General features: G+C 37.7%; 2 protein-coding genes across 3 annotated transcripts in view; one reads left to right on the forward strand and one right to left on the reverse strand.

The window, feature by feature from the left end:
- LOC144963817 (uncharacterized) overlaps positions 1-3,654 on the reverse strand; it is a 25,163-nt gene extending 21,509 nt beyond the window's left edge. For both annotated transcript variants that reach the window (XM_078897752.1, XM_078897753.1), the window contains exon 1: positions 3,332-3,654. The gene's annotated coding sequence lies outside the window, so the exon portion shown is untranslated. The remainder of the gene's footprint in view (positions 1-3,331) is intronic.
- An 8,965-nt stretch (positions 3,655-12,619) lies between these two features.
- On the forward strand, positions 12,620-25,957 carry LOC144966229 (histidine protein methyltransferase 1 homolog). Its single transcript, XM_078902409.1, has 9 exons — positions 12,620-12,862; positions 13,536-13,627; positions 13,831-13,999; positions 15,101-15,201; positions 17,982-18,056; positions 20,111-20,253; positions 22,523-22,621; positions 24,062-24,177; positions 25,878-25,957. The coding sequence occupies exons 1-9, from the start codon at positions 12,760-12,762 to the stop codon at positions 25,937-25,939; spliced, it is 960 nt and encodes a 319-aa protein (XP_078758535.1). The 5' UTR covers positions 12,620-12,759; the 3' UTR covers positions 25,940-25,957.
- Positions 25,958-26,983: the final 1,026 nt, after the last annotated feature.

Genomic DNA, 26,983 nt, shown 5'->3' on the forward strand with positions numbered 1-26,983 from the left:
TTCCGATCCCAGAGCGAGTGTCATACCACTAGACCACATAGCCGCATACACCTTTTTTTTGTTTGTCTAGGGAGAGAAAACGTTCGCGAATTACCTTGAATATTAGATTTGTAAAAAAGGAGTAAAAGTGTAGACGGTAAGTAGATATAAAGATGTGAACAAACTGTGTATGAAACAGTGCAAGGCGAAGCAAGAAAGAAAAATACAAGAAAAAAAAAATCCCAAAAGGAAAGTCTTTCTCGACTTGGGATCGAACCTCAGACCTCAAGGTAATCGGGAAGATTTTTTTTTCTTTATTGCATTCATACATGTTTCATACATGACACACTTTTATTTTATCTTATCTTATTAAAGGCTTAATATAGGAATTATCCTTTAAATGCCGTATACAATAGTTTATAATTACAGATTCTCATATAGATAGTTCGAAGATGACGTCACTCAGGTCTTTGTTATTGTTTTTTTGCCATCCGCGTTTATGAGTAATGCTTACTGAACTGTATTAACCTGACTATAAACGTTCATGGTTACACACAGTTTTGTTTGTTGGTCCGTTATACTTCCGGATGGAAATGTTATGAGCTTCTTAGCCAAGCGCATACTATATATAGCTTGCATTGTATCATTCACAGTTTTACACAACCTTGAATGTAAGGAAAAATGTTTCAATACGGCAATGTAAAATCGAAATATGCTATCATAGAATATTGGTAATTGGATTCAGTAGTCTGATGTCACGCCGCCCGGCAACGGCCGCCATCTTGGTTCTAAACAAAGAAAATCATTACTTTTTATTCTTCAAGCTGGCAAGAACTTTTCATATGCCTTGTGATCAGAATGTGTAAAAGTCAAAACATGATCAAATTTATGTGTTTTTTTTTCCTCTGGATACGCTTTTATGCTCGCCTGAGATATATTTCATACGGGCGTCCGCCATTGTTCCGAAAGTTTAGAGCCAGTGTTACTAAGTTACCATGCGTCATTAGGAAGGAAATGACGTTACGACTATTAGATCCTATTGAAAATTGTTCATGATCGAATGAATCATAAATATACAAAGTTCATAGTGCAATGAAATATTAATTTTAAAAGTATTTATCTTACACCATTGCCTGGTCCCTAATATCTCAGTAGGTAAGTATGTACCAAATGATCATATGTGACCCTTCGCCTCAAAACGGTATTAAGTCGGGTTGGTTAAAATGTTGACAATTGAATTTATAGCCAGAAATATCAGACTTGTGTTGAGTTTGTATGTTTTAGTGAGGAGAATGGATATCATATTTTAAGGTGCTAATGCCAACAATTTATATTTTTGACCAGTTTCACATTTAATTCGGCTTTTAAGCATCTGATTCGTTCCGACATAATACCGTTTTGAGACGATGGGTAAAAAATCATTGATTAATTATTTTTTTTCTTTTAACCATTAATCTATGTTTATCATGGTTTGTTTTTTTCTACTTAAACATTATCTTACGAACCTCCCAAATAGAATTTGATCATTGAGCTAACAAAAGTAAACAAAAGTGGTCTTTCAGAGCCATTAGGCCCATGGAGCCGGAGTTTATCCCGGTTTCTATAGCGTGAAACGGACAACAACAATTGCTCGCTATCCTTTGGATAAGACGCTAGTCTATCGCAAAGTACTTTCCGCCAAATCTAACAGATTGCTGGGTCGACAGGTGGGTCAGAAAAAATGCGACTGCACTCAGGATCGATCTCGGTCCCGTTGCTTGTGAAGCGAGTGCTCTACCAACTGGAGCTATCGCATGGGAAGGGAACCCCCCTTGAGCTAACAAACTATTGTAAAAATCCGCTGCTTGGGTTTGATAATGTCAGTTCAGGTCTGGTTTCTGTTTCACTTCCTTACTACAAACAAAACGGGGATCGTGTAAATACGATTCTTGCTCAATCACTTACCTTTGGCTTTACACCTGACTCAACAAGTGCTCACCTTCGACTTTTCCCCTCCCCCTCCTCCTCTGCCCTCCACCCCCCCCCCTTTCTCCTCACCCACTGTAGTATTGTAAATAAACAGCGAAATTTGGGATTGGAAAGTACGGCATATTGTTATCAGTTCCATGAGTAACATCGGCTTTATTTTCCCACGTTCATAAGACAGGTTTTTAAAGCATCGCAGATCTTCTGCGCGTGACTGACTTATTCACGAACTAATTCTGTAAGGCCACCCCCACCCCAACTTGCCTATCGATCATACACCCCCCCTCCCTTTCCCCCTTAAAATAAATTTTTAATTAAAAAACCTGAATATTTTTCTTTTCCCCGTTATTTATCTGCCAAGTTTAAAATTTGATTTTCAGTGGATTTCATAGGAGAAAAATCGCCGTTACCCAGCTATTTTCTGAATTGATAGTTCAATAACATTTCAGTCTTCAGGCTTGTGCGGCTATTTGGTCTTGTGGTATGACACTCGCTTTCGGATCGGAAGGTAATGGGTTCGAGCCTCGCTCGGCGCATAGTTGAGTCCTTGGAAAAAGCTCTTAACTCACATTCTCTCACCGTATTCAGGTGTAAAATGATTACATGGCCGTTTACAGCGTTGTCTCTGTCCGAAAAAATATTGTAATACCGCCTAACAGGCGTCATGTCACGTCCTTATGTTAAGCGTTGCTGTTGGCCAAGGACCCTTTGTAAAGCGCTTTGAGCACGTTTAGTGGATATTGCGCTATATTTAAGCTCAAGTTGTTTTTTTTTTGTTTTGTTTTTTTTTTTTTGGGGGGGGGGGGGGTTATTTTTATTTTTTTTTGAATCATGAAAAGGGTTGTCCAAAAATAATGACAAAGAGATGAGTGCCATCACCCTCGTTCCTTCTATTGGTGTCCATAATGACAAGTCATGCAATGTTAAGCGGCTATGTGGTATAACATCGGAAGGTCCTGGGTTCAAGCTTCGCTCGGCGCATAGTTGAGTCCTTGGAAATGGCTCTTTTACTCACATTCTCTCACCGTACTCAGGTGTAAAATATGTACCTGGCCGTTAACAGCGCTGTCTCTGTCCAAAAAACAAATATTGTAATATCGCACAACAGAGGTCGTTCGTGTCCCGTCCTACATGATAAATGTTGCTGTTGGTTTAGGGACCCCTTGTAAAGCGCTTTGAACACGTTTAGCGGATATTGCGCAATTTAAAAGCTAATTTTTAAAATAATTTTTTTTCAAAGAAAAACAAAAACAACAACAACAACAACAACAAAAACAACAATAACAGCAACAACAATAACAACAACAACAACAATAACAACTCAAACAAATGTACATTCCAAGATGAAATAATTAAAGACAAGAGTTTGAACTCTCAGCTCGCTCACCTTTTCCTCAAGATATCCGAGCAAAACCTTTTGGTGAAAATCACAAGATATCCAATACACACATACACACACAGAACAATGCCTATCTATATAATATATATAATCTGTGATGAATGACAAGAGTTTATTGTTTTGACGCTAGTACTAGATATGCATAAGGCCAAAATTCCAACCTAACGTGTCGCATGTTTTGATGTTGATGTGATGTTTTGCCCTTGCATGGCGCATACCATGTGGTTTTTATACCTTTCCTGTCTCGGACAGAAGGGATCTACAAGTGTATAATATATTATACAGGTTTGTATTTCGTGCCACACTCCCTGCCCTCGGCAACGATTTTTTTTTCTTTTTCTTCTTTCTTATGTTCGTTCGCCCTCGCCGCATGTACACCCAATCGCATCGCCGCTGAACGAACGACGGACGAATGAACGGATGGTAGGTACACCCAATCGCATCGCCGCTGAACGAACGACGGACGAATGAACGAATGGAATGGATAGGCCGTGAGTCGCGAACGAAGATTTGTAATCATTTGTGTTTTATTCATTTAATTTTTTTATTTTTTACACCGTGGGATTTTCAGGATGTTTTCAGTGCTCAGTCCCCTTTCTCGGTGCGGCTTTGTGGTCTTGTACTCGCTTCGGACCGAAAGTTCCAAGGTTCGAGTCCCGCTCAGACCGGCGCATAGTTGAGTCCTTGAAAAAGACTCGATACTCACATTCCCTCACCGTACGCAGGTGCAAGATGAGTATCTAGCCGTCTAAAAGCGTTGTTTATGTCTGAAGAAAAATGTAATGTCTCCTAACAGGCAGCATGTCTCCACTTACATATTAAGTGTTGCTGTTGGCTAATGGCAATTTGTAAAGCGCTTTGAGCACGTTTAGTCGATATTGCTTTATATAATAAATGCTCATCCACAATCAAACTAGATCAAACAAAATCCACCAGTTTCATCGTGTGCAATGGCATGTCATTGTTGACATTTAGGCAGACATTCATGGAGTAGAATAATAGAAATATCAAACAAACGCCAGCACATGAAAGGGTTTCAATTTTTGTGGGGTTTTTTTGGCCGTACCCAAAATCTGAAAGTTCACTTGGTCGCTAGGGCAGTTGACGCACGCAAAGTGTTTCGTTGTAACCAATTATAATTGACAATTTCAGGGGAAACATTATCCAACAACATTCATTGGAGTTATCCTCTAACTCTGCTTCGGGTCAAAACGGAGTGAGTTCGCATTCCCTGCTTTTTCACAATGTTAGTTGAAAACAAACCCGACAAACACCCTTCCCAGCCATGGTCAGTCACACCATAGCCATCGTTAACATATAGCCTGGCGCAAGAACCGTGACCTGACACTGACCAAAAAAATGACGTCAAAATGCCGGTCTTTGACCACAAAAGAAAACAAATCGTGAGTTGTATTCAATAGTTCAACCAATGACATTACTTGTTTCCATGAGCACTACTAACGACAAATCAGTAGGCGGTGCAAAAACCAAATAATGACGTCAAACTGCCAGTCCTTTTGGATTTCAGTGTCAGGCTATAACATAACGATGGCGACGCTAGAACCCTCTAGGACCGTAGCCATCGTTAAATTATAGATAGTATGCAGATGACGTCACTCAGGCCTTTGTTATTGTTTTTGCCATCCTCGTTTGTGAGTTGTTCTCACTAAACTGTATTAACCAGACTATAAAAGTTCATGGTTACACAGAGTTTGTGTGTAGGTCCGTTATACTTCCGGATGCAATGTTGTGAACTCCTTGGCCAACCGCATTCTATCTATAGCCTGACACTGACCGAAAAATGACGTCAAAATGCCAGTCTTTGGCCACAAAAGAAAACAAATCGTGAGTTGTATTCAATAGTTCAACCAATGGGACCAATTGTTTCCGTGAGCTCTAGTTACGACAACGCACTAGGCAGTGAAAAAAAACCAACAAATAATGACGTCAAAATGCCAGTCTTTTTGGGTTCCAGTGTCAGGCTATAACTTAACGATGGCTACGCTAGGACTGGCAGTTTGACGTCATTTTTTAGGTTTGTGTAGCGTCTAGTGAGTTGTCGTTAGTAGAGCTCATGGAAACAAGTGGTCCCATTGGTTGAACTATTGAATACAACTCACGATTTGTTTTATTTTGTGGCAAAAGACTGGCATTTTGACGTCATTTTTTGGTCAGTATCAGACTATAGATAGTATGCAGATGACATCACTCAGGCCTTTGTTATTGTTTTTGCCATCCGCGTTTGTGAGTTGTTCTCACTAAACTGTATTAACCAGACTATAAAAGTTCATGGTTACACAGAGTTTGTGTGTTGGTCCGTTATACTTCCGGATGGCAATGTTGCGAACTCCTTGGCCAAGCGCATACTATCTATAACTTTACGATGGTTACGGTCACACACACACTGTTGTAACGGTGTGTAAACTCCACTCTGTTTTGACGAACAATGTCCGTGAATAAGTCGTGAGGGGAAGAAGCTTGATAGGTTATCCATTTTGTGACAAGCTTATTTCACGCATGATCTCTTCTCTTTTCGTTTGCTGTGTGATCGGACATCGTCATTTATTCTATAGATAGTTCGAAGATGACGTCACTCCGGTCTTTGTTGTTGTTTTTTGCCATCCGCGTTTATGAGTAATGCTCACTGAACTGTATTATTCTGACTTTAAACGTCCATCTTTACACATAGTTTTGTGTGTTGGTCCGTTATACTTCCGGATGGCAATGTTATGAGCTTCTTAGCCAAGCGCATACTATCTATAGATAGAATGAAGTTGACGTCATTCAGGTCTTTGTTTTTTTGTTGTTTTTTTTTTTTTTGCCATCCGCGTATATGAGAAATTCTCACTGAACTGTATTAACCAGACTATATATAGTATGCAGATGACGTCACTCAGGTCTTTGTTATTGTTTTTGCCATCCGCGTTTGTGAGTTGTTCTCACTAAACTGTATTAACCAGACTATAAAAGTTCATGGTTACATAGAATTTGTGTGTTGGTCCATTATACTTCCGGATGGCAATGTTGTGAACTCCTTGGCCAAGCGCATTCTATCTATAGATAGAATGAAGTTGACGTCATTCAGGTCTTTGTTTTTGTTTTTTTTTTTTTTTTTTTTGTTTTTTTTTTTTGCCATCCGCGTTTATGAGTAATTCTCACTGAACTGTATTAACCAGACTATAGATAGTATGCAGATGACGTTACTCAGGTCTTTGTTATTTTTTTTTGCCATCCGCGTTTATGAGTAATGCGCTTGGCTAAGAAGCTCATAACATTGCCATCCGGAAGTATAACGGACCAACACACAAAACTGTGTGTATCCATGAACATTTATAGTCAGGTTAATACAGTTCAGTGAGCATTACTCATAAACGCGGATGGCAAAAATCAATAACAAAGACCTGAGTGACGTCATCTTCGAACTATCTATAGGATAATCACAATGATTATCAAACACTTGGGAATGATTGATGTGTATCAATATTATGACAGAACAAAATCAGACTAAACTCCTGTTTACATAATTTAATTTACTGCATGTTTTACCTTGGGGTCACGATAGCTCAGTTGGTAGAGCACTCGCTTCACGAGCAAAATGATCGAGATCGATCTCGGGTGCATTCGAGATATTTTTTTCTGATTCCCCTGTCCACTCGGCAGTGATTGGGTAGCTGGGTCTGATACATCTATCGGAAAGTACTTTGCAATAGACGAGCGTCCCATCCAAAGGGTAGCGAGCAATTGCTATTGTTCATTTCACACCATTAACCGGGATAAACTCCGGCTACGTGGGTCTGGTGGTTATATATATATATTATATATATATATATATATATATATATATATATATATATATATATATATATATATATATTATATAACTCAAAACTCTGACCCAGGACCGTGACCAATGGAAACAATTGGATTCAAAAGTCTGATGTCACGCGCCCGGCAACGGCGGCCATCTTGGTTCTAAACAAAGAAAATCATTGCTTTTTATTCTTCATGCTAGCTAGAACTTTTCATTCCCTTTTCATATGCCTTGTGATCAGAATTGATCAAAAATGATCAAATTGATGGGGTTTTTTTCATCTGGATACGCGTTTAGGCTCGCCGGGGTAATATTTCATACGGTGTCCGCCATTGTTCCGATAGTTTAGAGCCAGTGTTACTAAGTAACCATGCGTCATTAGGAAGGAAGTGACATTACGACTGTTGAAGACTATTAACAACATGGATGGAGAGAGCAGCTATACTCATCGACCATGACTGAATCACACAATTATCAGCAAGCGTCATTCGGACCGCGAGGCTTACTACTACTACTACTACTACTACTACTACTACTACTACTACTACTACTACTACTACTACTACTACTACTACTACTACTACTACTACTACTACTTCTACTATATATATATATGTATATATAAATCATCTCCATCTCACTATCTATCTATCCATATATGTATGTATGTATGTATTTCTCTCTCTCTCTCTCTCTCTCTCTCTCTCTCTCTCTCTCTCTCTCTCGTTGCTGTCTCCATCTCGTTTCCTTCGTCTCTCCTTATCGCCGATAAACGAATGCTTTCTTCTTCTTCTCTTTTTCCTTGTTTTTTAATTAAAAAGAACAAAGCAAAACTAAGGTAAAGGGTGGCGGAGAAAGAAAGAAAGAAAACAAGTTCCGACGTTGTTTACAAAGGGAAGTAGTAAATATCGTAGTAAGTAGGGTGTATAAAGACATAGGCCAGATATCTCTGTCTTATCTTTGGAAAGAAAGAGAGCGAAATAAAACAGTTCCGACATTGTTTACAAAGGGAAGTAACATTTAAATTTAAATTTGAGCTTTTAGATAGTACAATATCCACTAAACGTGCTCAAAACGCTTTACAAAGGATCCCAGACCAACAGCAACAAATAACATGTAGGACGGGACATGACGCTTGTTAGGCGATATTACAATTTTTTCGGACAGACAATTGTTGTTAACTGCCAGGTACTCATTTTACACGTGAGTACGGTGAGAGAATGTGAGTAAATAGCCTTTTCCAAGGACTCAATAACTATGCGCCGAGCGAGGCTCGAACCCAAGACCTTCCGATCCGAAAGCGAGCGTCTTACCACAAGACCACATAGCCGCACAGACCATTATAGCTGCACGAAGTAGTAAACATCAGAGTTAGTTGGGTGTGTAAAGACATAGGCCAGATATCCCTGTCTTATCGTTGGAATCATAGACGCGGAGATGTCAATTTTATGTCGAAAATATTTTGAAAACGTAACGAAGTTTATAGCTCTCTCTCTCTCTCTCTCTCTCTCTCTCTCTCTCTCTCTCTCTCTCTCTCTCTCTCTCTCTCTCTCTCTATCTCTCTCTCTCTCTCTCTCACTTTCACTTCATTTCTCTGATGATTCGGATTACGATGAAAATTGTGACGATGACGACGATGAGGATGATGATGATGATGATATAAGATATCAACGGTTATGATGTATATGATGATGCCGACAACGACGACTACGACGATGATAATGATGATGATGATGATGATGATGATGATGATGAGGATGATGATGATGATGATGGTGATGATGATGAGGATGATCATGATGATCTGATAATGACGGTGATGATGTTCATGATGATGACGACGACTACGACGATGATAATGATGGTGACGATGATGATGATGATGATGATGATGATGATGATGATGATGATGACGAGTAGTAGTAGTAGTAGTAGTAGTAGTAGTAGTAGTAGTAGTAGTAGTAGTAGTAGTAGTAGTAGTAGTAGTACTAGTAGTAGTAGTAGTAGTAGTAGTAGTAGTAGTAGTAGTAGTAGTAGTAGTAATAGTAGTAGTAGTAGTAGTAGAAGAAGAAGAAGTAGTAGTAGGAGGAGGAGGATAATAAATATCAGCGTAGAAGACCACACAAAAAGTTTGACATAAACAACGGGAATTCAAACAAGAACCTACAACTCGTAAATTTGAACGGGGCGTGGAGTGTGGAGTGTGGAGTCTCGTCTTGTCTACTATCGAGTCATTGACGCGACGGGTGCACGCACCGCCCCGCACCGCCCCGCACCGCTCCATTGTTAAGGATACGCATTGTCATACTCTGGCTAAAACTTTTTATTTCTCATTTTGGCCAGAAAACTTTAACTTCAAATATCGATCGTTTAAAATAAACTTCAATTTGTTAAAAAGTCTTAGGAAGTGTCGGGTATAATAAGCCTTTTTTTTTTTTTTTTGGACAAAATTATGAACAATTTAATCAATCGGTTTTCGAAGTGAAAGTTTTCTGGCAAAATTGGAAAAACCTGTTTGTTTTTGTTTTTTTGTTGTTGTCTTTTTTTGGGTTTTGTTTGGTTGTTGTTGTCTTTTTTTTTTGGTTTTGTTGTTTTTTTTTTGGCATTTTTAAAGCTGGCCAAAATGGAAAACAATGTTTATCTTAGAACACAGCAGTACAAATTTAAACCTGTCAACACTGAAGAAATTAAATTACGGTTCATTCGTGACTTCAAAGCAATAAAAATGTATTGTATCCCAGCTCACACACAGTCTCGGCGACGGGTAAAACAAATGACGAACATCTTTTGATGAAAAAAAAATGAAATAGTAGGCTGCACCCAGGGCACACACACACACACACACACACACACACACACACACACACACACACACACACCGTGGCCTTCGTAAAGTTATGGCCTGACACTGACCAAAATATGACGTCAAAATGCCAGTCTTTTGCCACAAAATAAAACAAATCGTGAGTTGTATTCAATAGTTCAACCAATGAAATAACTTGTTTCCGTGAGCTCTACTAACGACAACTCACCACCGTCAAACTGCCAGTCCTTTTGGATTCCAGTGTCAGGCTATAATATAACGATGGCTATACACACACACACACGCACACACACACACACACACACACACACACACATACAGCCTTGGCTGCACCCCTGTTCGGACCATACGTCTTCTCCTCGAGTTGTACGGCTATGTAGTCTTGTAGTATGACACTCGCTTTCGAATCTGAAGGTCTTGGGTTCGAGCCTCGCTCGGCGCATAGTTGAGTCCTTGGAAAAGGCTCTTTACTCACATTCTCTCACCGTACTCAGGTGTAAAATGAGTACCTGGCCCTTAACAATTTTGTCTCTGTCGGGGAAAAAAATGTAATATCGCCTAACAGGCGTCATGCCTCGTTCTACATGTTACGTGTTGCTGTTGGTCAGGGGCACCTTGTAAAGCACTTTGAGCACGTTTAGTGGATATTGCGCTATATATAAGCTCAAGTTTAAGTTTTATAATTTAGCTTACGAGAAGAAACTCCATTTGTTTTTAATTTCTTTCTGTTTTTTTTTCCTTCTGATTATCGATTTCTTATTGATCATAAAAATGACTTTGAATCAGAAATATCCAAAAGGGAAATAGATTGTGTGATAGGCGGAGTAAAAGAATTTTGGGCCCTTTTTGGGCTTTGGATTCCGAAATGTGCTCCAACGGGAGTGATCTATATTCATGGTTTCGTCCAACCTTGTCATCAATCACATGATTTGTTGCTGTACAACGATTGGACATTTCTCAATGTATCGAAACACGTTGCTTTGTTTATGAAAGTTGTAAACATACCTATGAGTCATGCTGAGCAAAATGACCAATTGTAACGTTGGATATTTCTCAAACTGTGAACACTTTTCACAATGTAGGTCATTTTGAGCACACATTGCAATGTGACCAATGACCTCGAGCACATGGAAATGTAATACAGATCATGCCCATTGACGTATCTACCTACTATCAAACTCGTGTAACGATTGGGGACACGTTGGGAGTTCCACGTGAAAGAATCATGTAATTATCATCACACGGGGCCATGTTATCATCACACGGGGCCATGTTATCATCACACGGGGCCATGTTATCATCACACGGGGCCATGTTATCATCACACGGAGCCATGTTATCATCACACAGGGCCATGTTATCATCACACGGGGCCATGTTATCATCACACGGGGCCATGTTATCATCACACGGGGCCATGTTATCATCACACGGGGCCATGTTATCATCACACGGGGCCATTATCATCTAAGACTGCGGAGGGTCTTAGTGAATGAGAGGCAAATTATAACTCTGTTCTTCCCTACCCTGAAAAAGAAAAAACAAATAAACCTGTTTAAAATTTTGGCTAGAAAACTCGTCCTTCAAATATCTGTAGATTAAAATAACCCTCATCTTCGCAACCCCCCCCCCCCCCCCCCCCCCAAAAAAAAATAAAGAAATAAAATTAAAAAAAAAAAACAAAAAAACAAAAACAAAAAAAAAAAAAAAAAAAAAACAATCAAACAAACAAACAAACAAACAAACAAACAAACCTTTATTCCTGGCATTTTGAGAAGTCCCAGGTTTTAGTTTTTCTGCAAAGATGAGGGTCATTTTATTCGATCGATATTTAAAGGGCGAGTTGTTTTGGGGAGAACCACTGCTACCAAAACCCAGAAATATAAACAGGAAATGGACCCAAGGCACCCCCTCCATGACCACAACCCAACGACAAGTAGACTGAAGTTGAGAAAGAGCTTCATGACGGAAGAAAGCATCAACCCTGACCATACAGACTTTCCACATGGAGGGAGTGGGACAGCCATGCAAATGAAGCTGCTGAAGATCCGAGAGAAGAACTGCCCTATAGTACTGAGCTCCCCAGAAATGAATGGTTAACGCCCAACAGAGCACGGGCAAAAATTGGGAGAACAGCTGGAAGCATGAATAAGTGGGGACTGGCTGAGACTAGTTTGTGTACATGTGGATGCCCAGAGCAGACGATGGAGCACATCATTAGAGAATGCCAGGACGGGCCCAGCTGCACTGACCAGGACCTAAGAGTCTGCGCCACAGATGATGTGGAGTGGGTTCGGTGTTGGAGCGACAAGCTATGATGATGACTCACTTTTCTCATTGCAGTAGTTCGTAAAATCAAATTTAAAAAATCAATAAGAATAAAAGAATCAAAAAATAACAATAATAAAAACCAAAAACAAATAGAGAACAAAAAAAAATACAAAATAAAACAAAGCAAAAAAAAACAAAACAAAACAAGACAAGCAAAACAACAGATCAGATTGGCCTAACATTGTCATAATGATAACTGCATTATTTGTTGTTGTTTTTTTTTTTTAATCGAAAAAGCGAAGGTTAGACATAACGAAACATTTATTTAACTGCTAGGGACTACAGGATATAAACCTACTCTTTAATCAATGGGTGATCATCACGGCGTTACAAGTAAAAGTGTGTTGTTGTTGTTTGTGTGACTTTCAGTCGTTAATTAAGTTTAAAAGGAAGTTTAGTTGGAGTAAGTTGAGTTCCCGTGCCCGACACCGGGCGTTGTAAAGATACACTATGTCATTCTCTTTTAATTTTGAATTGACTGAAGAGGAAAACGATTACCAACAGCAACAATCAGCAACCACAGTGCGTACAACAACAGCCGCGACAAAATCAGGTCAGTGCAGATGAAGATGTTTGTATAAATTAAGGGGAGGCCTTGATCTATTATTTTTGATAATTATTATTTAGGATTATTTATATCAATATAAAGGACGGGGGTTCGGGGGGGGGGGGATTGTATTTTTTTCCAATGGGACTTTTGCCCTTCAGCAATGCTCGGAACTTGTGGAAAGACTACCTATTAATTAATTAATAATGATGAGTAATTGAATGATGAATTCAGAAACAGGAATCAAAAATATCTGATAGAGAAGTAAGTATCGATTCGAACCTTTGCCTATGTCACAAATTGTACCCGTCGGCTTCTGACTTCTGTCACTCGCGGAATCATCGATCATGAGTCGATCAATCATTCATCATCTTCATCACCATGAAAATCAGTCTCCTGACGAATGCCAGAGTCAAGGGTGAAGTTCTGTTGGGATTTTCCAGCACCATCCTTGCACACATTCTCTCTTTCAGTGTGACTGTCAATAATCCTTTTCATCAAAACAGGTGCGCATTTCCTCTCTCTGGAACATGTCAATTTCACGTTTTCTTCGAGTAAGCCAGATCATTGTCATTCTGCAATCCTAGTGTGGACTTAAGTTGTGAAAACTTTTCAAGCATTCCATTCCATGATCATTGAATAACATTTCCCCCTCTTTTCTCACTCTCTTCCTGTGCAGATAACAATTCAAAAAATAGTACTCGACCAGTTATAGCAAAGTTACCAGCATTTGAAGTAAAATCATTCTGTGATGATTCGATCCTTTCAAAGGTAAGTCAAAAGTGAGATTGACTGAAGTAGATTTCTGTTTTTGTTTGTTTAAACCACAAAATTATTAGTATTACCATCATCTTTTGTCGGTCTCTTTTACCTTTTCCCCTTTTTTCTTTTCTCTCATGTATGTGTCATCAAATTTGGTAAATTATTGGCCAATAACTAAAAGTAAATAAATTGAATTCTATTTTTTTTTTCAGCTGAAGACAAGGGTTTTAAATGTGAATGACCATGCGTTGGAAATTGTTGATACTAGCAAATTGGAACATTTGATGTCAACAGATGAGGAATTCCAGTCTTTGGTTTGCAAATCATCATCTCTTGGTGACATTGTCTCACATAGTGATCTTGTAAATGGAGTTTATGAAGGTATATATTTCCAACTGTCCCGCGTCACAATGAAACAGCTGTCTGCAAACCACCTTTGTTGTATTCCACACAACAATGGTTTGTCAGTTTGTAAAGCGCTTTGAGCACGTTTAGTGGATATTGTACTACATAAAAGCTCAACAATAATACCAAGTTAATTTTTTTCAAGTTTGACCGTGGTTTCATCATTGGACTTGCTTCTGTCCAGTCTTTAATGTTATCAAACCATATTGATGTTTGCTTCCTCTCCTGTTTTTACCTTCTAATGAAATATCAACTATGCGTTCATATATTTCAATACTCAATTATTCCTTTAAATTTGCATTTCAGTAGAAATTGTGTCTTATTATTATACTTTATAAATACTTAAGAATGTTTATCCCAGATTATGTAGCATTAAGTGGACAATAGAAATTTCTTGTTACCTGTGGGGTAGGACGTTAACCTATTGCAAAGTACCTATTGCTAGATCTAACAGACCAGGGCCATCAAAGCATCAGATCTATTATTTTCTTGAAACATACTTTACCACGGACAACACATACCTGTCATCTGCATTTTTTGCGGCCGCAAATATCAGGGCGATCCGCAAATTTTGGCAAATTTCCCAAAATGGGCAAATCGTGGCAAATTTTGGGAAAATTGGCAAATCGCGTGGCAAATTTTGGAAGAAAAAAAAAGCGAAAACCAAATAACGAAAAAAAAAGTGTGAAACTTGAGAAATGTTGCAGCTTTGCCTGGGCCTACAGAGTTCTGTGCCTGGGCCCAAACCAAGGGAAGCTACTCTCTACGGATAATAATCCTTTAAAATCTTTGTAACAACGCTATTCACAGTCATTTCATTTCTCAAGTCAAATAAATCGAGTCACTTACACTTCCAACTTCAGTCAAAAATTCTTCGAGTAAGGACCCAAAGTGCGGCAAATATTTTGGCAAATTTCTGGGCAAATTTTGGCAAATTTTAGGTCCTACTTTGGCAAAAAATGTAGATGACAGACATACCTCTCAAAAGACTCTTATCTCATGTTTTCTATTTCTTATTATTATTACAATCAAGATAGCTGAGTTTTGATAATCTTATGGTCTTTAATTCCTTTACAGGTGGCTTAAAAGTTTGGGAATGTGGGATCGATTTGGCGACATTTTTATCATCTCATTCTTTGGGATCTTCCATTGAAATCAGTGGGAAGAGAGTTTTGGAGGTAAATAGCTAGAAAAGATAAAGAAGTCAATTTAAAGACTTTAGAAACCTAATACAGTGGAATTTGCATAAAGTCAAACACTCTCAAGGTCAACTTCTGCTTAAAGTCAACTTCAGCTTAAAGTCAACTTCTGCTTAAAGTCAACTTCTGCTTAAAGTCAACTTTTGCTTAAAGTCAACACTTCTTTTTTTTTTTAGTCTTCCCTCAGAGCCATTGGCCCCGTGGAGCTGGAGTTTATCCTGGTTTCTATAGCATGAAACGGACAATAGCAATTGCTTGCTATCCTTTGGATAGGATGTTAGTCTATTGCAATGTACTTTCTGCCAAATCTAACAGATTCAGCTACTCGTTTACCGATGAGTATGAGTGGACAGGAGGGTCAGAATAAATCTCGTCTGCACCAGGGATCGATCTTGGTCCCTTTGCGTGTGAAGCGAGTCCTCTACCGACTGAGCTATCGGGACCACTGAAAAGAGTTTTAGAGGTTAATGACAGAAAATGTAAAAAAGTCAAAAGATTTTTAAAACCTAATACAGTGGAATCTGCGTAAAGTCAATCAACGTCTGCTTAAATTCAACGCCTCTTGTAGGTCCAAAATTTTCTGATCTTTAAGTGTGTTCCTTGTGGCTATGTGGTCTAATCGTATGACACTCGCTTACGGATCGGAAGGTCCTGGGTTCGAGCCTCATTCAGCGCAGAGTTGAGTCCTTGGAAAAGGCTCTTTACTCACATTCTCTCACGGTACTCAGGTGTAAAATGAGTCATTTACAGCGTTGTCTCTATCCGCAAAAATTGTAATTTCGCCTAACAGGTGTCATGTCCCGTCCTACATTTTAAGTGTTGCTGTTGTCCAGGGACCCGTTTGTAAAGCGCTTTGAGCATGTTTAGCGGATAATGCGCTACATAAAGGCTCTATACAATATAATACCAAGTTAATTTTTATCAGGTTTGACCGTGGTTTCATCATTGGACTTGCTTCTGTAATTTAAGTTAAATTAAGTCATTTGATATCATTGACATTAACATTTTATCACAAGTATGCATGTATGCATTGACATAGCTAGCTCTCTCTCTCTCTCTCTCTCTCTCTCTCTCTCTCTCTCTCTCTCTCTCTCTCTCTCTCTCTATATATATATAATATATATATATATATATATATATATATATATATATATATATATATATATATATAAATTATAAAAACAAAAACCATGAAATAATAGTGCTCAACTTTTGGATAAAAGGAGCTATTTATAAACATTTGAAAGATAATAAAGATTGTTTGACTTCTACAACGTTGTTATCGAGCGTTGCTCTCATCACGATAATAACGTTGTAGAAGTCAAACAATCTTAATTATCTTTCAAATGATTATATATATAATATATATATATCTATATATATATATATATATATATATATATATATATATATATATATAATATATATATATACAGTAGAATTACTTTAAACCGAAATTTTGGGGACCTTCTAGACCATTTCCGTTTAAAGACATTTTGGTTTAAAGCAAGTTCCCGTTTTGCAATATTTTTCAAGGGTAGTAACTATTTAAGGAATTTGCTCATTTAATCGTATCATGGGTTTCCCGTTAAATGAAGTTGTTGAATAAATGCTGTCTTCGTAACCTTAAGATTTTTTAATTTATTTTATTTTATTTTATTTTTTGTGTGTTTTAAAAATATTTTTGGGGGTTTTCGTTTTCAAATAAAAATTGTTGAAAGAGTTGAGTTCGGGATGCCGTGTATTTTACATATCTCCGTCTTGATCAAATTTTTTTTCATTGACTTCACATAGTATTTTGATTTTAAACTCCAACGTGTAAGAACAGTGCTTTCTTTTAGACATCTTTTAGTAAAATGCTAAGCTAAAATAAGATCGAAAGTTCTTGTGCGATAATTGATAATAAATGATGCGCAGCTACTCAGAGGTGAAGTGAAGTAGAAAAAGGCGTGTAAATGCTAAGCTGTCTACTACACATCTCTCTTTTGTTGAAAAGCCATTAGTTTCAAAGGCCTAATTACATCGAACCTCCCCCCCCCCACCCCCCTCACACACACACATTTAAACAAAGTGGAAATGAAATGGCATGTCAATGGTAAGTTGTCTACCCCCCCCTCCTTATTGTCGTGTTGAAAATCCAGTCAGTTCCAAAGCATCAACACACGAGCGAGAACATCTCGCTTGCGTGATTCTACACCCCACCTCCCCCTCTTTCCTCATTTTTCGCCTGCCAGTCACCCACTGTCTTCCTTTTCCAGTCTCTGCGATTGTGGTGTTGGCCAAGCCCAAGTTAAGTGCAGTGACATCTATAGAGTATATGAAGTCCTAGGCAGTGCTTGAAGTATTTGCCTACCCCCCACCCATCACCCTCATCTTATACTTACGCTCTTTGTTTAATATCGCCGGGCATTATTACGTGTGGCCTCCTTCCCGAATTTTTGAAGAAAAATAGAGAGAGAAACAGGGAAGGTGCTCTCAAGTTGTTTCGGTTTAAAGAAAGTCCTGCTTAGAAGTATTTCGGTTCATCGTAAGAATTAGTACAGAGATAATGATGAAACTAGTACAATTTATTAAATTCTTTGCGGTTTAAGGTATTTTTCGGTTTAGCTTCTTTTCGGTTTAAAGTAATTTTACTGTATAAAATATATATATATATATATATATATATATATATATATATATATATAATATATATATATATATATATATATATATATATATATATGTATATGTTCTGTTCTGTTCTCTCTGTATGACAGCTTGGATGTGGTGCAGGTCTACCTGGGATTTACTGTGTTAAGTGTGGTGCTGCACGTGTGGATTTCCAAGATTATGTAAGTTGGGATTTTGTTTTCTCTGTTTTTCTTCTTTAAAATTCCCTTTATTCGTCCCATAGGAGAAATTTGTCTCTAAGGTTTATTCCAAGAGAAGACTGGAATAACTCAGGTGTCAGCCGCAGTGCAGCGCTGCAAATTGAACTGGGGTGAGGTGACTTGCTCAAGGCCACACAGCGCAACGGTGGGTGATCGAACTCAATACCCTTTGGGTACGAAGCAAAGACCGTACCACATCAAAATAGTTATTAAATCAAAGGGTTACTTATATCAATGGAATGCCAAGGATTATTGTGAAGATTGTATCACCGAGCAGCGCACAAGGTTCAAGTACACTGAGCTCATGAAACACTTCTTTACTCAATGTGTGATCCATCATATATGAATTCAGTGGAGTCCGGATAAGATAAACTGGCTTATAATAAAATTTTTGTCAAGTCCCATTCATTTTTCTTATATAAGCCAACTAATCAAAGTCTGGTTTAGGTAAACACAAATCTGTCTCAGTCCATTTAAAATAGACGGGTTTTCTGCCCATAGTTTTGTTTTTTTAATATTATATATTATGCTCATATCAATGCTTAAGGATTTAAGAGTTTAATTTTCTGTCAAGACCTTAGAAAACCTATTCATTTGTCTGATTAGCCTTTGCCAAAAGATGGTTTCCAAGGACTTTGTCGCTTTGGAATCATAGGTGGTTACATTTGATTTTTATTTATTTATCTTTAAATTTAATGAACATTTTCAGTAATGCTTTCACCATTTGTGGTCGAGTAGTCAAAAGCAAGATGTATGTGTGTCAAATTTCAGCAAGTTTACACCACTTGTCTTCTCAATTCTGATCTGCTTTTATAGTGCCATGTTGCGATAGTTTTGGACCCAATTGGTTTACTGTGGAATCTTTATAAGGCCAGAAAAAATATCTCAACTTCAGCCAAGATCAAATCCGGTCTGTTTATGAGTGAAGCCAGTGCTCAACCAACCCCAAATATTTTAGACTTTCTTTAGATCTGTTAAACAAATCAAAAGTTTTCTTGTTTTCCCCAAATGCATATTACACTTGGTCAAGAGATTTTGAGGTTTAAATTAATTGTCAGAAGAACGGGATCTGATGTACATAGCTATGACGACAATCCTGGTTCTGAATAAGAATTTCAACTTCTTCTTCATCCTCTTCTTCTTCTTCTTCTTCTTCTTCTTCTTCTTCTTCTTCTTCTTCTTCTTCTTCTTCTTCTTCTTCTTCTTCTTCTTCTTCTTCTTCTTCTTCTTCTTCTTCTTCTTCTTCAAGTCTGTTACTTCAATTTTGAAGATTCCACAGACCACAGTATTCTTTTTCATTCGAGATGTGAGACTATTCCAGTGTCTCAATGTCAATGGTTTGAATGAGAACAAGTGGGCATCCACTCCTGGGTAGGGAACCATGAACTTGGATGACTTCTTTTTTTTTTTTAGGTTGAATATCACCGAGGGGTAATTTAACTTTAGGCCTTTGCAAAATATTGTCACTTTGTCATGCTTTCTTCAATGTTGTTGCGGTTCAAGATCTAAATCAGTTTTGTGTTTTTTATCTTTGTTGTTTTGATTTATAAATTTCACTGCTCTGTTTTGTATCTGTTCGATATCTAAGATTTCTGATTTGTGGTGAGTGTCCCAGACAGGACTGCTATATTCTAGTGTAAGTCTAACAAAGGCTTTGTAGCACTTCATTTTATTTCTCTCCCTTATAAACAGTCACATCCTTTACCTTTATAGATGTTAGTGAATTAATAATAATAATAATGGTACAGATTTATAGTGCGCCAAACATCCCTTCTTCAGGAGGGCTCTGGGCGCATAACATAGATTAAGCCCTAACACAGTACATGAACAACGCTAATTATACACATAATCAAAAGAAAGCCTGTCGGAATAAGAATGTCTTCAATCGACGCTTGAATTCCTCTAGTGAATACGAAGAACGTATCTCTTCTGTGTCATAAGTTTTTCCACTCCATTGCAAATAAAACTGTTTCTTTAAAATTTAATAATGGCTTTATTTTTCTCTTTTCGGCCAGAATGTCGAAGTGCTTAAACTACTCACCCACACAAATGTTGACATCAATACAAAGCCTGATGATAAAGATGGGACCAAGACATCTTGTGGTTATTTTGCTGGCGACTGGGAGGAATTCAGTGAGGTGGATATTAATCAAACTAAGTATGTAACTGTATCTTTGTTTCGTGGTATTAAACAATAGTTATGTGCCTGGAGTATCATAAATGAAATAAGTAATAAACAAAGATGAATATTACAGCTTAAAAAAAAAGAACAAAATAACAAACACGGAGCGTTTTGGGCTCAAAACTCTTATTCAGCCAACAACAAGAAACAATGAAAACATAAAAGACATTACTAAAAAACCAGCTGTATTATGTTTTCATTGTTTTGTTTTTATGTTGTTGCTGTTGGCTGAAGAAGGGGTTTGAGCCCGAAACGTTCCGCGTTTGGTGTTTTATTCTATTTTGAAGCCTTTATATTCATTTTTGTTTATTACTTTTTACAGCCCACAGCTTCTAACAACTTAGTGTCACTTCATCTATGAACATTTTCAGAGTTCACAGTTCAATGGCACATTTGACGAGTGACTAGACTAGACAAGGGGGGTTAAAAGGGGATTCAACATAACAGCACATTTGGGAAGGGTTGTCCCCCCCCCCCCCCCCAAAAAAAAAAAAAAAAAAGGATAGCCGATTTGGCATTCTGAAAAAAAATAAAATTTTAAATCGACTGTTTGTGTGTATGGAAATGACGACCCTTGCATGTCCTAGGATTTTGGTTTGTTTTTGACTAGATAGCAAATTAAAACAAGGAACAGAAAAAGCTCTAAATCAGAAATTATATTATGTGATAAAAACAGTTCAAACGTACTGCTGTTTTGAGTCATGATGATATTGTGCCTTAGAATGTCTCACTTTAGCTCTTTGAAATGTCTGGGCGGGGTTCCTGACCTCCCATAGTGGTCAGGGGGGTACATACTGTGTCTTCTATCCCCTTATATCTGTTTTCCAACATGCTTTCTGTATTTGTCTTGGAATGAGATTACTTGGTTTTGTCCTGGTCCTGGCCAGATCCCCTTGCTGAGAGGAAAAAAGTCGAATGTATAGTTAGTTTTGGGAGATGATATTTTTTTCATTGTAAATCATCTCTCTGTTATGCACTGTATTATGCTTTCTTTATATTATATATGATTTGTAAAACATTTGAGTGTGTTCCTCTTAGCGGGGACCTGTGCTTGTGTCCGGATGAGACTTTTAGTGATCTCAAACTAAGTACTTTGATAGAGTGCTTTTGGAATCTACACCTGTTTCTTATTTGAACCAATTCCCCTTTGTCTTCCCTTTTCTTGGATGCTTTATTGTAATTCTAGAACTTTTTACTATCCCATTTTCTTCCTTTTTACTGGCACTGATATGACCTTAATCTGTTGCAAGCACCGTAAAACCCTAAAATACAAACAAAACAATCTTTGAAATGTCGGCGGCTATGTAAAAGGAATGCAAATGTTGCTGCTTGAATTGAAAGATAAAGTGTGAACAAGTGTGTATGAAAGGTGCCAGACAAAGCAAGAAAGAAAAATTGAAGAAAAAAAAAACCATCCCAAAAAAGCAGTCTACCTCAACTAGGTATCGAACCTCAGACCTTCTGATTACCGGTCAGATGTGTTACCATTATATGTAATGCTTTGTCTGGCACCTTTCATACACACTTGGTCAGATCTTTATCTTACACCGGTGCCTGATCCTTAATTTCTTAATTTGATGCTTGAATTGAAGTTTGGCAAAGTAAAAAGAATAAAACAATGGAAAAGAATTGATTGAAATCTTCAATTTAATTCCCCCATTTGACAACAAATCTAAAAGTGACACTCAATACAATTGTGAGATAGGAGATGGTGTTGTAAAGGCATAAAAAAAAGTTGTGTATTTTTGTTCAACATAATTAATTAGTGATCCTGAGATCAATTTATATATATATATAATATATATTATATATATATATATATATATATATATATATATATATATATATATATATATATATTTTGGGGGGGGGGATTTCTTCTTAACTACATGAGTTCTTTGTTTTGATGCTCTTACTTAACTATATATTCTTTCCAATATATTTCAGTAGTAAACAAAGATGAATATAATAACATATATAACTTTTTGTTTACTTTCCATTATCTTAGTACAGAAAGGACATGCCGAATATTTCTGTACCGTCAATATGTTGTTGTTTTTTTTTTAGTAATGTATTTATGTTTTTATTGATTTTCTTTTTGACTGAAGAATGGTTTTTAGCCCGAAACATTCCCTGTTTGGTATTTTGTTCTTCTTTGAAACCGTTAGTCATATTCATTTTTGTTTATTACTTTTTACAGCCCACAACTTCTAGCCGCTTACTATCACTTTTAATACTGTTTCAGATATGATTTAATTCTGTCAGCAGAAACAATTTACAATGTTGACAACTATCCTAAATTACATAAAGTCTGTGATAAGATGCTGGCAGCAGATGGTGTGATGTATCCTTTTGGTGTTGAGAAAGTTATCTGCAAGGTTGATATTTTTCAGTGTATTTACAGAATTCAGTATGTAAACTCACTCAATCCTAACACCGACTATATCCGTAGTTAACCTGGGTTACCTTTACCCCATGTCTATTTATTACATTTTTATGAGACAATTTATAGGCGTAGTATCAAAGCTAATGTTTAAAATTTTTACATGTTTGTTAATGGGAGTTGAATAGAACTATCTATGCACATGCTTATTTTTAATACATTTCTTTCCAGTTTTGAAAAGTAGCAAAAATCTCTAGGATTGAGTGAGTTAAAAGACCTCAGTATATTTTACAATCCTGCTGAATAGAAAAAAGTAAGTTCTACTAGATGTCTTTTTACAGGAGCTCAATGCTCAGATAAAAAAATAATTTAAAAATTGAGATGTTATTTAGCACAATATCCACTAAACATGCTCAAGGTGCTTTACAAGGGGTCCCTGGCCAACAGCAACACTTAACATGTAGGATGCGACATGACGCCTTTTAGGCGATATAACCATTTTTTTTTCAGACTGAGACAATGCTGTTAACGGCCAGGTATTCATTTTACACATAAGTATGGTGAGAGAATGTGAGTTAAAGCCTTTTTCAAGGACTCAACTATGCGCCTAGCAAGCGTCATGTCTGGTTCTGCATGTTAAGTGTTGCTGTTGGCTAGGGACCCCCTTGTAAAGTGCTTTGAGCATATGTAGTGGATATTGCGCTATATAAAAGCACAATAAATTTTTATTATTTTAGTCACACCACTGTGACACACATATTGTCTGAGTATTGTTCTTTCCAAAATGTGCCTCATGGACTACGTGGCTCAGCGGTACGGTCTTTGCTTTGTACCCAAAACGTACCGAGTTCGACTACCCAATGCTGCACTTTGTGGCCTTGAGCAAGTCACCTCGCCCTAGCTCAATTTGCGGCGTTGCAGTACGGCTGGCGCCTAGGTTATTCCAGTCTTCCCTTGGAATAGACCCTAGACACAAATTTCCCCTCTGGGATGAATAAAGGGAATTCTATTAATTTATTTATTTTTATGTATACATCAGTGCTGATGGTTTTCCTCGGATCCACGTAAATCCGCGATTTTGTACTCAGAGAGGAATTTCCTCCTTTGAAAAATTTGAATTTCTCACAAGCAAATGTACAGGTAGTGATAGACTAAATGTGCAGTGGAACAAATAGGTGCAATTTCCTACTCTCCAAAATTTAGCTAGAGTATCAATGATAATTTATAATCTCAAATGCTCTAAAAGTGGGAATTCATGCAGTAAAAATGGGGCTTAAAGGCAACGTCAAAATTTTCCTCCTTTTTCACTTTTTGTCACCATCAGCGCTGATACATTTTACTATTGCTTGACTTGAACTTGAAAACAGAAGCCATGTTTTCTGTCCTTAATTGTATTCTAAGATTGATTGCAGCAAAAGAATATTATTTTGGTGTTGGGGGAGGAGTTGATTCCTTCTTGGAGTTTGTCGGTGGACAAAACTGTTTTGATTACGAGACTGTGTGGGAAACAAAGACGGGTAAGATTTTTTTCACTGTTGTGTTACTGTTATCCACGAGACCCATTCAGGCAGGCTTTATCCCTGTTCATGTAGCTCAGTTGATAGAGCACTCACTTCACACGTAAATGGACTGAGTTTGATCCTGGGTGATGTCGATATTTTTTTCTGTCCCTCCTGTCCACCCAGAAAGAAATTGGGTAGCTGTGTCTGTTAGATCTGGTGGAAAGTACTTTGCGATAGACTAGCGTCCTATCCAATAGGGAGCAAGCAATTCAATTGCTATTGTCTGTTTCATGCTATAGGAACCAAGATAAACGCCGGCTCTATGGGCTTAATGGCTCTGAAGGACAATTACTGTAGCATTAAATGAATGGCAACAATTATTTGATTCGACACTGGTCTACTTATTGCAAAGTATTTTCTGCTGTGTGGCTATGTCGGATCGGAAGATCCTGAATTCAAGTCCCGCTCTGAGCAGCGCATTGTTGAGTCCTTGGAAAAGGCTCTTTACTCGCATTCTCTCACCATTCTCGGGTGTAAAATTATTACCTGGCCATTAACAGCGCCGTCTCTGTCCGAAAAAAAATGTAATATCGCCTAACAAGTGTCATGTTCCATCCTACATGTTGAGTGTTGCTGTTGGAAGGGGTAAAGCACTTTGAGCATATTTTGTGGATATTGAAAAAGGCTCTTAACTCACACCCTCTCACTGTACACTCGTGTAAAATGAGTACCTGGCCATTAACAGCGTTTCTGTCCAAAAAAAATGTAATGACCTCTAAGAGCATTGCTGTTGTTAAGGGGCCCCTTGTAAAGCGCTCTAAGCACCTTTAGTGGATATTGCACTTTATATGAAAGCTCAAATCTCAAGTCTGTGTTTAACAGTCAGTGTTTGTATGGTCTGGTGGTAAGGCGGCTATGTGGTCTAGTGGTATGGCACTCGCTTTCGGATCCGAAGGTCCTGGGTTCGAGCCTCGATCGACGCATAGTTGAGTCCTTGGACAAGACTCTTTACTCACATTCTCTCACCGTACTCAGGTGTAAAATGAGTACCTGGCCGTTAATAGCGTTGTCTTTGTCCGAAAAATTGTAATATCGCCTAACAGGCGTCATGTCTCGTCCTACATGTTAAATGTTGCTGTTGACCAGGGACCCCTTGTAAAGCGCTTTGAGCACGTTAAGTGGAAATTACACTATATAAAAGCTCAATAAAGGCACTCGCTTTTAGACCTGTCCGGTATGCCCCAGGTTTGACTCTCCCCACCCCCGGGCAGTGAAAAAATGTTGGGTCCTTTGAAAACGTTCTTTAGTTTTATTATTCTCTCACCATACTCTGGTGTAAAGAGAGAAGTTGGTCTGTAACCCGCCTTGTCCCTGTCAAAGATTTTAATTCTTTTTCTTCTTCTTTTCATTCTTGTTTTTGTTATTATTATTATTGTTATTATTATTATTATTATTATTATTATTATTATTATTATTATTATTATTATTATTATTATTATTATTATTATTATTATTATTATTATTATTATTATTATTATCATTCTCATTATTTCTATTATTCTCATTATTTCTATTATTATTATTTTTATTATTATCATCATCATTGTTCATGTTGAAAATGTTATTAAGATTACGTTTATCATCCCAGATTCTATCAACTTATTTATAATCATCTGAGTCTGAGTAACTGATGTTTTTTTTATCTTTCTCTTTAGGAGTCCCAAGGAAAATCTTGATGTTAAAGAGACGAGAGGCAAAAAGTTCAGATGTTGACTAATAAAATTGTGCCATGAAATATAGTTATAGTTGTTGTTTACCCCCCCCCCCCCCCCCTATATTCTGTTTTCAATATGGGCTTGTCCCGACTTATTACTTATTTACAGGTCTAATGCAACTGCTGGATAACGACATTGCCTGGGAATGGAATTTTATGTCGTTATCAAGGGGTGTCGTTATTCCAGGGTTTTCAAGATGTTGGAAAAAGGGGACGTATGTGATAGTAAGTAATTCGATGTGTGAACCAGTGCCTGAAATAAGGCACGTCCCAACTACATATTTTACTTGTTGACAAAGGGTTTATCAGTTAAGATTTCTCTCAAATGACAATGTGTATTGTCATTGTTTTGATTGTAAACATTGCTCGTGCTCGAATGCCATTTTCCCTCTCTCATTAATGTATCTATGCTTGGGATTGCTTGATTAAATGACACTTGAAAATACAACGGAACACATCTTGACTCCCTCTTGATTCATCATCCATTGGATTTAGATATCAGTATTGACATTAAAAAATTGAGATTTTAACTTTTATCTAGCGCAATATCCACTAAACATGCTCAAAGCGCTTTACAAGGGGTCCCTGACCAACAGCAACAGAATATGTAGAACGAGGCACGACACCTTTTAGGTGATATTATTACAATTTTTTTCGGACAGAGACAACACAAAGTTGTTACGACAAGGTACTCATTTTACACCTGAGTAAGTGAGAGAATGTGAGTAAAGAGCCTTTACCAAGGACTCAACTATGCGCCGAGAGAGGCTTGAACCCAGGACATTCCATCCAAAAGCGAGTGTCATACCACAAGACCACATAGCTGCACATTGTTGATAGTGTCAAACGCTGTGACAAAGAACCCTATGGAATGAGACTACCGTGCGGGTTTGCGACTGAACACAAATCACGGCAACAAATTCCCCACCTGGATAGACCATTATAATATTGCAGTACGAGACCAAAAGAAGTTGCTATTGCTAGAGATCCTTGTGGTTCGTGGTTAATTTCGACATTATAAGTTGCCAAATAGAACCTCACTTGGCC

This window comes from Berghia stephanieae, chromosome 2 (genome assembly GCF_034508935.2).
Source record: "Berghia stephanieae isolate SIO BIC M18660-M18661 chromosome 2, UCSD_Bste_1.3, whole genome shotgun sequence".
Taxonomy (NCBI): Eukaryota; Metazoa; Mollusca; class Gastropoda; order Nudibranchia; family Aeolidiidae; genus Berghia; species Berghia stephanieae.